The sequence below is a fragment of the Pelophylax lessonae genome (assembly GCF_965119305.1).
Source record: "Pelophylax lessonae genome assembly, chromosome: 4".
Lineage (NCBI taxonomy): Eukaryota > Metazoa > Chordata > Amphibia > Anura > Ranidae > Pelophylax > Pelophylax lessonae.
Genome location: NC_138771.1, coordinates 189,744,212 through 189,757,758, shown reverse-complemented (window position 1 = coordinate 189,757,758; position 13,547 = coordinate 189,744,212). Strand labels below are relative to the sequence as shown.

Sequence of the window (13,547 nt, the reverse complement as noted above, 5' to 3'; positions counted from 1 at the left end):
CATTGAGGGACACCGCTTCAGATCTTTATGACTGTTGAGTTATACTGCCACCTACAGTACACTAGCTAGAAAAGTCTGGCTACGCCCATGGACGGTCTCAGGGGGTTTACTCCCTCTCTCTACTATAGGCACTCTTTTTTTTTTTTTTTTTCTGCCTTTTTGGTCCTGGGAATTTTCTTTAGATAGAATTTTTTTTTTTTTCTTTTTCTTTTTCTCCTGGATTTTTTCTGTGAGCTCTACAATCAATTGCCGGATTCTGCGACAGTCTGGCCAGCACGTATAGACCTCAGCTCCGCGGTAGATCGATCGCGACATAGCCCCACCGGATGGGGGCTGGCCTGCGAGTTAAACGCCTCGCCAGGTCGCATACAGCCGGGCCTCGTCCCAAATCTCATTGTTCCTCCTGGCCGACGTCCCCCCCCCCCCCCCCTTTGATGGTGAGGGGTTCTGTCTGGAGCGGTGCCCGTCTTGTTCCTGGTATGGTGAGTCGCTGGTCCCCCCCCCCCTTTCCCCCTGGAGGGTTTTGGTGTGGACGTGGGCCCCTTCTTGGGACGATCAGACCCTCAGGTTCCCGTCAGGCACCCCCCTTGTCATGTCACCTTTCCAACTCACCCCCCCCCCCCCCTCCACCTCCATATATATTGGGGCTGTATGGGTGTTCTAGTCCACCTGCTGGGGGTAGGGACAGGGTGCTATGCTGGCAATGGGGGCTGGAAGGGTGCGCTGCCGGCGACCAGATGATCGACTGCAAGGGGGGGGGGTGGTTGTACTTGATGGACTCCTGCCAGGGCCCTCATTCTGCCTGGGTCTGTCCTTGAGCCCTGGGTTCCCTCCTAGTTCCCTGTAAGCCTCATGGGGCTGCCATTTTGTTGTAGCCTTTGTATTTCTATACATGGTGGCCATGTTTGTGTAGTCCGGCGGCCATTTTGTGGTGGTTTGCCATTGAAAATAGCTGCGACCGTGACAGTGGGGCACTGTGGGTGGCGATTTTGGTGGTAGGAGCCCCTCCTCATCCCCTGGTGCTGACTCCTGGATCCTTTTCACTTCATGATTGCCGCACATAGAGTTCAGATTATCCTGGTGGCAACTACAAAGTAGTTACATGGTGGCATCTCACTACAGTTTCCCTCCATAACATGTTTCCAGACACCTCTGCTTCTTGCTGGAGGGGCTGTGGAGAATGGGCCTGTCATGCTCATATGGTGGTGATGCCCCCCTAATCCGAGGTTTTTGGTCAGCAGTCCTGCACTGGGCTCAAAAGATCCAGGGTTGTCCTATATACGATGACCCTTGGGTCGTCCTGCTTCATTGTATGGACGAGCCAGCTGGCCGATGTAAAAGATCAATTACCCCTCATCTGCTCAACGCAGAGAAGGCATTAATCTCACACTCTTGGAAACAATCTAAGGTCCTGACAGTTCAGCAATGGTTACAACATGTCGATCATATATACCATGTGGAAGACATAACCTATGCCCATAGAGACCAGGCTCACCTCTCTTATAAGATATGGGTCAGCTGGCTCGCCTTCACCCACTCCACGGAGTATGCTGAATTGATGTCTACACCTAATTGATATGTCTGATATTTTATTGTACAGGTTATATACTAACGTTGATTGCTCAATTATTGTGCACTACCTGCACCCCCCCCCCTCCTCCTCCTCCTCCTCCTTTTCTTCGCTGCTCAGTCTTCTCTTATCTTCTGACTTTCTCTTTACTAGCTTTTGTCTTTCTTCAAGTACATGTTGGGATATGTTGAACCCAGATGTGGTTCCCATACTACGTTTCATGTCTAGATTGGTACATTTTCCTTCCCTCATGTGGTAGTTTTCTCTTTTACCTGTTATATATCGTACTCTTTCGTGTTATTCCACATTTGTGTATTACCTGTTATGCTTTTATTTTTTCAATAAAAATTTATTACACTATTATCCTGGTGGCTGCAGGTGCCTGTTTCTGCTGGGTGGTGAGTGTGGTGTATCGCTTGGTGCTTATACCTGGCGACCGGGTAGTACTGCCAACACGGTGGGGGTTGTCCCTTGCAGTGTTTTACACTATTTGTGCGGTCCCCCTGGTGACTCATGGAGTCTATGGAGCACGTCTCCCCACCTAATCCCCTCTGAGGCAGCGGGTCCCAACCATCCATCGATGCACTGAAAGTGGTCCTGGAGTCCTGTGTCCTGGGTGGAGGTGGTCAACGGGCAATGGCTACCAACCCCCCCCCCCCCGCCTGCTCTGTCTCATCAGATCCTGAATCTGATTCAGCCACCGTGGACATGGGACACCCTGCTGGGTTTGAAACCACGTACCCGGAATCCTCGGATATTGAGGATAATTCCTTCCACAAAAAGGTGCTGGTGGAAGCACTGATTGTATCTGTATCTGTGTGTGAGACCTTGAAGATGGAGGATGCAGATGTGACGGAGGCGCAGGTTCCCTTTGGCACTCACAAGCCATCCAGAGTGGCTTAGGTGTTTCCTTTCCCCGCCTACTTTGACAGAATTGTCCCTAATGAGTGGGGACAACCAAAGCGTCCCCTAGGGGTCCCAAAGCGGTTTACTAGACGTTAACCCCTATGAGGAGTCCCTTAGCGGTGGACCCTCCGGTTTCTGGATTCAACAAGGCAGGCATGATTCTATTTGAAGAGGATCTGACTGACGGAAGGCAGAGGCATTTTGGCTCAAATGCTGGTCTGCGGACCAGACTTCTAAAATTTATTGAAACTTCTAACTTCAAGAAGCCCCTTGTATGGCAAAACTATGTACTAAAAAAATATAAACCTCAATAAAACCATATTCAGGCAGTCCCCAGGTTACAAACATCCGACTTACAAACAACTCCTACTTACAGAGGGAGACAACAGGAAGTGAAGGGAAATTCACTCGTGTAAGAGTTCTCATAGGGTAAAAGGTGTCTCCACTGGAGCTTTATCACCAATCCTTGTTTCCACAACAACCCCAAATTTTCAAAATCCAGTTGTCCTAGAGACAGAAAGTGAGTTGAAATCTTCTGACCAGGGGTAGAGACAGCAAAACGAATCATACAGGGGTGTTAACCCTTCCCTATGCTATCCAAAAAACGTAAAATATTTTGGCTGGAGCTACACTTAAAGTACCTGTTTTGACTTGAAAACAAATTCGACTGAAGAACAAACCTACAGTCCCTAGCTTGTTTGTAACCGGGGATCCGCCTGTAGTCACAAAAACATGTGACCATATACGCTATATAATAAACCAACATGTCCTTGCTAAATGTTCCAAGAGGTCGACACATTTTGCATAGTCTCTTCTTCAGGACCCCTAAGGAAGCCATCCTCCTCTTGGTACCAGTAAAGTCCAATACCTTCTAGCATGGTAGTACAGGTTTTACATGAATGGGGTACCTCACATCTAGCCCTACTGTGTGTTTGTGTTTTTTTTTTTTTTTTTTATGGAGAAACTAGTCTCACAGGTGTGAATTTGGCTCATTCTTCCACACAAACAGTCTCAAAATCTGGAAGGTTCCATGGGCCTCTTTTGAACTATAATCTTTAGTTCTTTCCATAGATTTTCTATTGAAGTAAAGTCAGGTGATTGGCTGGGCCATTCTGGCAGCGTTATTTTGTTTGAAACCTGTAGAGCGTTTCCTTGGCGTTGTTTTGGGATCATTGTCTTGCTGAAATGTCCACCTTCGTTTCATTTTCATCATCCTGGTAGATGGCAGCAGAATTGTTATATCAAGAATGTCTTGGTTCATTTTTCCTTTCACCCTTCCTTCAATGACCTGAAGTTTACCAGTACTTCAGACCCACACCATGATGTTCCCACCTCCAAACTTCACTATTGGTATGGTGTTTTTGGGGTGATGTGCAGTACCATTTGACCTCCAAACATGGTGTGTATTATGGCATCCAAAGAGTTCAGTTTTGGTCTCCTGTGACCAGACTATATTCTCCCAGTATTTTACAGGCTTGTCTAAATGTGTAGCAAACGTTAAACGATCTTCAACATGCTTTTTCTTCAGCAATGGAGTCTTGCATGGTGAGCGTGCATACAGGCCATGCATTACTTATTGTCTTCTTTGAAACAATTGTGCCTGCTAATTCCAAGTTTTTCTGAAGTCCCCCATGAGTGGTCCTTGGCTCTTGGATAATTCTTCTAAACATTATTTTTACTCTTCGAGGTTTCCTCTTCTCGATTATGGCCCCAACAGTGCTCACTGGAACATTCAGAAGTTTAGAAATCCTTCTGTAACCAATGCCATTATTATGTTTTGCAACATTAAGGCTTTTTTTTAAATAATTTGCATTGACAAGGGGCAGGATTGCTTTCTAATTACTAATGGATTTCAGCTGGTGTCTGGTCTTTCCATGGCTTTTTGCACTCCCTTTCTTCATGTGTTCAACACTTTTTTTTTTTTTTTATTTTTTTTTTTTTTCCTTGTGTCCTTACATTTTATTACACATAACTTAATTTCTGAACTTATTTGCTTTGGTTTCTTTGTATGTATGGACTGCATGGGTTGTTACTGACATGTGGTGAAAATAGCACTTTTAGAAATATATTTACCTTTGAAAAATGGTGAGGTGTTCAATACTTTTTTTAACTGCTGTTTCAAAGACGAAATTTGCTGGGTAAATGTTAAGTGTAGTTAAATGCACCACTGCCTGCTCCTTTTACTATTTTTGCCTGGCTTTCTCTATAATTCCAGCACTCCAAACAGGAGAATTGCAGCTCTCCTACACACTAGCCTTACTGGCTTCCCACTCTTATGCATTCACAAACCGCATAGTAGTCTATAAGACCATTCACAGGAAAAAAAAGCGTTCAGTGATCGGACAAGGGGAGAGGAAAGGCTGGTAGTGCCCTATATGTACCAGATGTTTACATTGTTTGCTATGGGCTTAACAATTAGGTTTCTTGTATATACCTTTTTGTCATTACTTGAAGGGTCAGTTCACATTTACCAAAACACTGCCAATGCAGGTAAGGGAGCCTGTTGCTAAAAACCAACTGTGCAGCTTTGACCACAGTTGAATAATGCCCTTGCAGTATGTGTTGGCCATTTACGTGCCTCCCAAAGCAAGACTGAAATACCCCCTGAGATGACATCATCCCGTCCGTCCTTGTTCCTAGGATGTTGCGAAGACACTCCCAACTGATTTTCATTTCTATCATGATGTGTTCAATACTTAATTTACCCGCTGTATGTTGCCTGGTAAGAGGTCAAGCAAGTATTTGTTTTTACTGGCTTACCCACTTATTTGTTTTAATTTAACTTGAATCTTCCATTTGTATGCAACCGTAGGCACATTCAGGTTTACTGCTGAGTGTCACAAGATCCCGGATTACTAGAACATGCTTGTAGAAACATTTTTGTACAGGTTGGTAGCCTGGTCTGACTTCTTGCTTTTCATATTTGGCTCTTGATTGTGAAGAGCATCCTCATTAGGGAAGAGTGAGGCATGGGTGGATTAAGGGTGTTAAGCTGGAGAGTTGGTCAGCGTTAACACACCAATGCACCGATGGCCTTCAGGACCAGAATATGTGGCTAGAAGGCCAAAGTCCCCTTGAGGATGATCACCTCACCAACATGCTGGAGAGTGGGCAGGTCCCATTTTGTGTAGTCTAAAGGGTGTAAGATGAGCTCTGTGGAAAATCTTGGAAAAACTGTGGAAAACTGGATGAGACGATCCAATAAAGAGACTAACATTTTAAATGGAAAGTTCCATATATCCTCCCAGTCGTCAGTAAACCAGCGCTAGCAAAGCGCAGATGGCTCCGGAGAAGTTACCCTGAGGAGATGTGCATAGAGGATAGAAGTGGGCTTCTCAGAGCGTTCATACTTTGTAATTCTTTCCAGATCTGAGGTCACCAGCTGAGCCATCTGAGGGGAATGGACTCATGAAAGCATGGGAGAGCTGTAGATACCTAATTGTGGTTAGAAACAAAGTAGTCAAAGGGGTGAATCCATAGTGGCATCTTTAACTTATTTGATCAATTTAGTCTAAGTCAGGGAGTGGTTAGGTAGTGTAGGGTTTTTCCATAGGGGAGAATTTGGGGTAACTGCAGAATAATACCGCTCCTAGGCAAGTCCCACTTTCCAGGCCTTTAAAGTAGTGAGCATTGAGGGTATTAAGTCATACGGAATTCTAGAACCTCTGAAAGGCAGACATTTAGGAACCCCAACGGAGCGCAGCCTTCAAAACTGTGAATGAATTAGTAATGTCCGGATTCAGCCACCAGGCCACAGTGACCAGCTGGGTATCAATCTAGTATTTGTGACAATTGGGTAACACTAGGCCGCCTTGCAACACGGGGCGCATTAGTGTGGACAGCTTAACACAAAGATGGTGTGGACCCCAAAGAAAGGAGGAGAGCAGCATGCCATGCAGCGGTGTTAAAAAAATCCTTTGCAGGTAAATTGCGGAACAAGTTGAATTTGGGTAGATTTTTCATTTTAATAAGATTAACATGCCCTAGAAGAGACAGGTGAAGGTTATCCCATGCTTTTAGTTTAGTCTTGACCGGTTTTACAACTGGAGTCAGGTTTAGCAGGATGTAATTGGTTATCTCGCAAGAAACTATGACCCCAAGGTAGGTGAGTTCATGTACACAGAATTGTTACTTTTAGTAGCTTTGTTACTTTTTAAATATCAATATACCCTGTCATTTCATCCTCTATTAAAGAGAATTTTCTTTTGCTGCATTTGGCTCTTGGTAACGAAAAAGCTGCTGTGTTGTGCTTGATTGTTTTAATACTATGAAAAGAGGAAGTTTTTTTTTTTTTCCCTTTGTGGCGGTTCTCAATTGTTCCACTGACAGTCACATCCTTTCTGCCATATGTGGTAAAAGTCTGTCATCTGTGTCTCATCTGTGAGTAAGCAGAACTGGCTGTAGCCTTGCCGGACGTTGTGTTTTCCATAAGTTGTTCACTGGATGTTTTCAGTTGACGCCCTTAATGCTGCAATAATAATGTGACCTCGGTGTTGCACACAGTAGGACTTTAATAGGATATCACTAGAGGTGATCCGCTTGGCATTACAAAACCTTTATCCCTCGTTTGTTTGTCAAGCTTAAATTACAATGCCAGGCCAACTAGTAAAAAGTCCTCTGTCACACAATTTTTCCTGTGTGTTGCATTTTATTTTTTTAAATACGAAGTAATTATAAATATTTGATGGCTAAATAGTGGTACATCCAAAGAAAAATACTTGGTACTTTTAAAACCACCTCTGTTGTTTACATGCCTTGTTTGAGCTCCGGAAAGCTTTACTTCATGACCAGAGCATTTTTTGCTATTCAGCTTTGCGCTACTTTTTACTGGCGATTTCGTGGTCATGCAACACTATACGCAATTTACATTTTTTTATCTTTTTTTTTTTTTTTTTCCATACGAATAGAGCTTTCTTTTGGTGGTATTTGATTACCACTGAGTTTATTTTTTTGCAATATAAACTAAATGGGGCCGAAAAATTTTGGAAAAAATTTTTTTACTTTTTGTTTTTAAAACCTATCCAGTAAAAAAAAAATCCAATTTTTTTTTTTTTTGTGCGAAAGTTAGGGTCTACAATCTATGGTGTATATACTGGATTTGATGCAGCTATTGCAGTATACTGGTAATGGTAATGGCAGGCAATCTGATGCTGTCTGGGAGGTACACTAACTGTCTCTAAAAACATCAAAAGTGACACTAATAAAGTGATCAGTGCTAACTGTACACTCACTGTTCTAATGACACTGGCTGGGAAGGGGTTAACAATGAGGGGAAATCAAAGGATTAATTGTGCGCCTAAGGGTCCATTCACACTAGCGCGACTTGTCAGGCTCACCATTGAATAGTAAAGGACCCGTTCTAATAGGAGCAACACAAGTTGCTCCGACTTAGAAAAAGGGTCCTGTACTACTTGGGGGCGACCTGGAGGCGACTTGCATTGACTTCAATTATATGAAGGTCACGCTGTGCACCGCAACTTCACAGGTCGCCCCACAAAATCTTGTCGCGGCAGTGTGAATGCGCTGTAACAATGTGTGTAATATATGCTGTGTTTACTTTGCTATCTGTTTTCTTTCTCCCTGCTTAGCAGGGAGCAGAAACAGCCAGATCGATCGCTGTTCTCTGTGTAATTTTACCACAGTTGGTCAGCTGACTTCAACCAAGATTATTGGCTGAAGTCAGCTGCTAAACTAGTGCTGTGTCCAGTCACAGCAGGGGGCACGCCCAAATCCAGAAGAGAGGCTGCAACGTTCTTGTACATCCCCTGGCCTGGAGCTTCCACCCGCTCGCAGTACACCCTCTGTGGGTGGGGGCAAGCGGTTAAAGCTGATTGTTTTTGTTTTTATTAGTCTTTGGGATACAGCACCAAATTATTTATGTGCGTATCCTATTACCAGCAGACAGTCTCTGATAATCATCCCTGGAGTGTCTCCTGCACAGCTGTTGGATTTTTCCCCTGATCGGCTGTCTTTTGGTGCTTTAAAAGGTTAACAGAAGGTGTTGCTGCATTTGGGCACCAATGATGGGGCATAATTCCTCCCATTGATATACATGATGGGAGCGTATCTTTCTTTAATATAAATGATGGGGGCACCATTCCTCCCAACTGACATCGTTGGGCACTATTCCTTTCAATAATATCAATCGTAGGGCACTATTTCACCACCCACTGACCATAGGTGCTATATAAACTATTTTTTCTCTTACGTCCTCTGACAGTCGCCGCCCACTCATACAGTCTTCACTACTGGGTATTGGTCTTATCCACTGAAGTAAGCTAGGTAGTAATCTCTTTTGGGGTTCATGGATCTCTATACTGCTTGCTACCAAACGGATTTGGGAATGCTGCTAGCTGGGGGTATTGGACCAGAGGGACAGCCCCCTTTGTCTATACAAAGGTTTTGTGAATGTTTCTAACAAAATCTTATGCCTAGCTTACTCCTGTGGATAAGACCAATACCCAGTAGTGAAGACTGTATGAGTGGGCGGCGACTGTCAGAGGACTCCGAGAAAAGAATTTTACGATAAGTTCTTATAAAAATTCTATTTTTTCGACCCCCCCCTCCGACCGCTAAGTCTGAGGCATGGGTTACTCCCACTGATGCTGGGGCATTTTCTTCTCCTGCTGGCCACAGTCCAGCCCTCTAAATTCTAAAGGATCGTGAACTGGCCCTTTTTGCTTAGAAAGTTCGCAAGCTCTTGACCTAGAGCGCAGCATAAGACAAATTTCTAAAATGGCTCGAATATCCGTTCACATCTACGGAATGTTGTGGCTTAAAGCTTGAACTGCAAAAGCTGCCTGCAAAAGGCACCATGCACTTATGCCTTCTTGAGAACACCTTAAGACAGGAAGTGTTGGAAGTGTTAGTGCCTACATCACCAGGTAAAATAGATGGATTAAAGCCTAGAATTTTTTTTTTTATTATTTTTTTAGATGTTTCTGAGAAGGTGATGGCTGAATGCATGGATTTCTCAACTAGCTCAGCATAATTGTCCCAATAGCTGGGCTGGTGACTAGCTAGCCGAGTCCAATTCTCATTAACATTCAATGGAGAAACCCCCAGTGCCTAAATATTTAGCCCTGCTTCACACCAGTGCGGCTTTGAAAGCGTGCTACTTCAACCCGATTTCAAAGATGCAGATTAGTGCGATTCACACCTCCCTGATTTAATTGCGGCTTGCAACTTCATTTACCAGTAGTTTATACAAGTCTCAATGAAATCCCAAAAAAGTAATGCAGGAACCTTTTACAAAGTTGCTGCAACTCTAGTCGCAACTAGTTGAATGGTTCCATTGCCAGGCAGTGGGGTGTGAATTGTCATGTCATTTTTGAACTGTCAAATCGCATGACAAATGGCACCAGTGTGAACCAGGGCTTAAATTGGTTCTAAAGTCAAAATATTTTTTTAACCTTAATGCATTTCCTGCTCCAACACGAAACACAACCTATTTCCAGAGATATCAGACCTCTAATATAAAGGTCATAACCACATGGGAACTATCCAGGATAACTGTCGGATAAAACCCCCCTCAGGCATTAATCGCAACTTAAAGAAAAGAAAAATCATAAATGGAACATGAAGAGAGGGAAAGGACAGGCTCGTAGTGCAATACTGTCATACAGTTTTTTATTATGTAGGCATCAATAAGTACATCATGAAATACAGCATGGATCAGCCAGCCTTGCTTGCCAGCAAGGGTGATGGTGTCAGCCACTCAAACTCTGCCCAAAATTACAGTATTGCACTAGGAGTCTGTCCTTTACTCTCCATCGTCCATTTTTGATGTTTGGGAGTTGTGATGCCTGCCTGAGAGGGTTCATCTGACAGGTATCCTGGATATTGCTCATGCCTTTTTTTATCCCTTGTTAGAGGGCTGATATCTCTGATATCTCTGATAAGAGGCTGCGTTTGGTGTTGGAGCACAGGAGTGATCACTTGTGATTTCCAATCAGCATCTCCACCTGTGGATGGACTTTAGTTTCTACTGTGTAGTTTTTTTTTTTTTTTCCTTTCATTCATATTAATATATTTTTATCACTGATTTATTTACCATTGATAAAATATTAGTATGTACTTTTGAGTATCAATCACACTTTTGTTAATTATATATATATATATATATATATATATATATATATATATATATATATATATATATATATATATATATATATATATATATATATATATATATAATATATTATGGGAACTTATGTACTGTATATACACTTTTTCACTTGTATTCAGACAGTCACTAAGTGCTGGTTCACATTAGTGCGATCACAGAGATCGCATGTAAATCGGAGCACACTGCTCCTAAATTACATGCGATCTCTGTGCGGTGCAAATTTCAGCCATACAGTTTGGCTGAATTTGCTCCGCAATCGCACTAAACACGCACATGACCTTTTTTTTTTTTTTTTATCCGCAGCAGAATCGGATCGCATGGTGGTTCACACTAGTGCGATCTGATTCTGTGCGAACTTGCAGATCACACTGCGATGTGCGATCTCAACTGGGGGTGTTGTTAACTCTTAATTGCCACCCCATGCGTATCGCATATGGCAGTGTGAACTGCCAGGGGTGCGGATGCGATGCGGGAACACGCTGCATATTCGCAGATTTCCCGCATCGCAGAAGTGTGAACCGGGACAAAATGCTGCTGCTTTATAATTTTGTCAATGTTTATTTTGGTTATCTGTAAACATTAACCACTTTACCTCCAGTAGGTTTTACCCCCTTCATGACCAGGGCATTTTTTGCTATTCAGCACTGTGCTTCTTTAACTGGCGAATGTGCGTTCATGCAACGCTGTACCCAGATTAAATTTTATATAATTTTTTACACAAATTGAGCTTTCTTTGGTGATATTTGGTCACCACTGGGTTATTTTCTTTGTTCGGTAAAAGAAAACCGTTTGAAAAAAATATATATATTTTTATGGATGTTTTATTTAAGTTATGCAAAGTGAATGTGGACATGTAACAAATATATAATAGGTATTATCCCAATTTGCCTATAAAAGTGGGAATGCCCTTTAAATCTTTCAGATCTGCATTATTTCTGACCTCAATAATACCAGTGCATTACTGTTTTGTCATGCATGTGCTCAGCAGAGAACTGTGACAATCTCTAGATCTGAGGGATCAAAGGAATTACATTTTTAGTAGTGATGTTTTGGCTGTGTAATTGTTTTTCAGCCTAATCCTAATATTACTGCGGTTGGACTTTACTTGGAACATTTTTATGACTATAAAATGACTATTAAAAATGTGTTTTTAGGTTTTTAGTTTGAATTAATAGAGCACTTGGTTATTTTCTTTGGGTTGATATTTGCATTAAATGCATTGCAATGACTGTGCATTTGTGATTGGGAGTGTCATAATAATTTTTTTTACTTTATTTCAGCGATTAAGACGACTGTCCACAAAGTACAGAACTGAAAAAATTTACCCTACAATCACTGGAGAAAAAGAAGAAAATGTTAAAAAGAACAGATATAAAGATATTCTGCCGTGTAAGTAATTTTCTTATTTTTACTAAATCACTTTATCTTTGTATGTGCTCCTTCCTTTTTTTAATTGTAATTGGCTAGAGGATAAAACCCCTGTCAAGGTTTTTATTGCAGTTTGTTGTAGAGTCACTCTTTTTAATTGCCCTTTTTGCCAATTTAACTGGGAATAAAAACGAGAATGTGAAACCAATATTTTGAGTTGATGCCAGACCAGGAATAGAGAAGGAATCTTCCAATGTGCACTTTTTTCTGCGACAGCCATCTTGGGAGGCGATTTCTCCCTGTACCTTACGTTGTTGCCCTTCCAGGACAGGAAGTGAAGGGAAATTTCCTTAATGGAACAGAGGTGGCAAAAAAAGTAAAGGACAGCAGTTTTAATCTTTCACAAAAAAAAGGGCTTTAGTTATGCTTTAACCACTTGCCTACCAGGCACTTTCACCCCCTTCCTGCCCAGGCCAATTTTCAGCTTTCAGCGCTCACGCTTTGAATGACAATTGCGCGGTCATGCTACACTGTACCCATATGAAATTTTTATCGTTTTTTTCACACAAATAGAGCTTTCTTTTGGTGGTATTTTTATTTCTTACAAAAAAAAAAGAAGGCCGAAAATTTTGTCTTTCTGCGAGTAAATTTTGAAAATAAATATTTTTTTTTCTCCTTCACTGATGTGCGCTGATGAGGCGGCAATGATGGGCATTGATGAGGTGGCACTGATGAGGGGGTACTAATATGCCGCACTGAGAGGTGGCACTGCTGGGCACTGACGGGCGGCACCATCAGTGCCCACACTTAGTGCCCATAGTGCTGCCAGTCAGTGCTCATCAGTGCCTAGATGAGCAGACACTGATGGGCATTGACTGGCAGCACTATGGGCGCTGATTGTGGGCACTGATGGAGGGCACTGTGGGCACTGATGGTGGGCACATTGTATTTTATTTACCTCTGTTGTAATCAGGGCACTGGTGATCAGTGCCCTGATTACATTTTTCTGTGTCCCCGAACAGCTCTGCTCCTTCCTCACACGCAGTCTCTGTGTGAGGAAGGAGAGCTGGCGATGAGAGATTATCTCATATGTTTACATATGAGATCATCTCTCATTGCATGGGCCGATCATGTGGTAAATGGCTGCTGTGATTGGCCATTTACCACGATCTGTGATTGGCTGTGTCCAAGGGACACGGCCGACACAGACTTTCCCCGATGCGCGCTCGCGGGAGCGCGCGGGGAGCCTGTCACTGGGAGGCCGTATAAAGACGGCCTACCAGAAATTAGAGCCCACGCTGTAGCCATCTTTCGGCTATAGCGCGGGCCGGAAGAAGTTAAAGAGACTGTCACCAGACTGTTCATTTACAGCAAAATAATCCTATAAGACAGGCCTTGACCTATCCCAGGAGCCCTGTCGCCATGGTGACTAGAAATTGTGTCCTGACGCCTGGGCTTTTGTTAGCCCATTCCTTGCTCACAATTCTTATTGTTAAACATCTTCAAAGTAGTACCTTTTTTTTTTTTTTTTTTTTTTTTTTTCTAATTGTAAATAGTTACACCCAATTCCAT

The 13,547-nt window shown here is 42.8% G+C and overlaps 1 protein-coding gene across 2 annotated transcripts in view; it reads left to right on the top strand.

Annotated features, from left to right (window-relative positions):
* Nucleotides 1-13,547, top strand: part of PTPN12 (protein tyrosine phosphatase non-receptor type 12) — a 187,582-nt gene that overhangs the window by 48,111 nt on the left and 125,924 nt on the right. For both annotated transcript variants that reach the window (XM_082254230.1, XM_082254229.1), the window contains exon 2: nucleotides 11,888-11,996. In XM_082254230.1, the coding sequence (XP_082110356.1) occupies nucleotides 11,888-11,996 (109 nt within the window). The remainder of the gene's footprint in view (nucleotides 1-11,887; nucleotides 11,997-13,547) is intronic.